At 39.5% G+C, this 1717-nt stretch overlaps 1 protein-coding gene across 1 annotated transcript; it reads left to right on the top strand.

The window, feature by feature from the left end:
* The first annotated feature begins 217 nt into the window (after positions 1-217).
* Positions 218-1432, top strand: LOC106441652. Its single transcript, XM_013883446.1, has one exon. The coding sequence runs from the start codon at positions 218-220 to the stop codon at positions 1430-1432; it is 1215 nt and encodes a 404-aa protein (XP_013738900.1).
* Positions 1433-1717: the final 285 nt, after the last annotated feature.

Raw genomic sequence — 1717 nt, forward strand, 5'->3', positions numbered from 1 at the left:
AATAAATGAATTAATTATATATTTTCCTTAATTTTATAAATTATAAATACAAATGCTCTTCTAAAAGGTTCATGTGAGAGCATCGGCCAGAAAGCATTTGGAGAGCATTAGCATTTAGTAAATGCTTCTCTAAATGTTTTTCTAACAATTGTTGATTGGATAATGTAGAACATAATGCTAATGCTAATGCTCTATCAATCAATGCCTCAGACAGAGAATGGTAAATGACATGAAGGTTTGTGATCTCATGACAGAACCAAGAAAAGAATGGGATGTGGAGCTCATAAGGAATGTCTTCCCCGTAGAGATACAAGAAAAAATCTTCGCCATCACCCCGCAAGGACAATTTGGAGATGATACCTACACATGGGACTTCTTCAAGACCGGCCACTACACAGTGAAATCAGGATACTGGGTTCAGAGAAACATCATCAATACAAGCCAGCAGCAACAGTATGTGAACCAGCCGAGTCTTGATGGACTGTATCAACAAATTTGGAAGCTCAACGCAAATCCAAAGATCCATCATTTTCTATGGAAATGTGTCAACAATACCCTCCCAGCTGCGGCAAATATGAAGAGACCCCATATCTCTGAAGATGGAAGCTGCATAAGATGCTCAATGAAGGGCGAGTCAGTGAACCACATTCTATTCAAGTGCCCGTACGCTAGGCTGGTTTGGGCAGTGTCACCAATTCGTGCTCCTCCAAATGGTGAATGGTCAGACTCTCTCTATGCAAATCTCTACCGAGTGATGAATCAGCAAGATCAACCAGAAAGCTCAAGAGCTGATCTGGTTCCATGGCTGCTATGGAGGATATGGAAAAACAGAAACGAGTTTCTTTTCAAAGGAATAGATTACTCAGCACCAAGTACGGTAGACAAAGCTCTGGAGGACATGGAGGAATGGATAGGCAAAAACAAGAAGGAACATCCAGAGGTTAAAAAAGCCACCCACAACAAGACCCGAGCCAGATGGAAAGCTCCTCCTACAAAATGGATCAAATGCAGTACTGATGGTGCTTGGCACAAGGATCAACAAAGAAGTGGAGTAGGTTGGATCAGCAGAGATGAATATGGAAGAATGCTGTGGGCTGGAGTGAGAGGTTTTCAGAGGCTAGGATCACGTATAGAAGTTGTGGCCGAAGGTGTAAAATGGGCGATTCATTCGATGCGACGTCTAGGCTATAAGCAGGTGATATATGAGATAGATTCACTCTTTCTCGCAAAGATGATCAACGGGCACGCAGAGGTATGGCCAAAGCTCCAACCGATTATACAAGAGATAAACCATACCCTCTCTGAAAACCCTCACTACAAGGTTGTTTTTTACTCGAGGGATGGTAATATGGCAGCATATAGGATAGCGAATGAGGTTTTTCTCTACAAAATCATGTCCCTAAGTTGTATTCTATTGTGCCGGATTGGTTGAAACCTGTGTTTGAGACTGATAGGTCTGATGTAAAATACATACTTATGCATGATAGATACATATTATCATCTTATCATTTTATTGAGCTTAAGTTTACATACATTCACGTTACACAAAAACTGAAGCACATATAAACATTCATAAAATAAAGTACATTATATACTATTTTAAAATAATAATTTGTAAAACTTAATTATATTCGTGTTTGGGTAAATTTAATTTGCCTCAGTTGTAGTACATACTTATTTGATACACGTACTAGTTTAGTTTTGGTTTTCGCGTCAC

The sequence above is a fragment of the Brassica napus genome, chromosome C5 (assembly GCF_020379485.1).
Source record: "Brassica napus cultivar Da-Ae chromosome C5, Da-Ae, whole genome shotgun sequence".
Lineage (NCBI taxonomy): Eukaryota > Viridiplantae > Streptophyta > Magnoliopsida > Brassicales > Brassicaceae > Brassica > Brassica napus.

Bases quoted from the DNA above. Each gene is read 5' to 3' on its own strand.
- LOC106441652 (XM_013883446.1), top strand. From the start codon at position 218: ATGGTAAATGACATGAAGGTTTGTGATCTCATGACAGAACCAAGAAAA.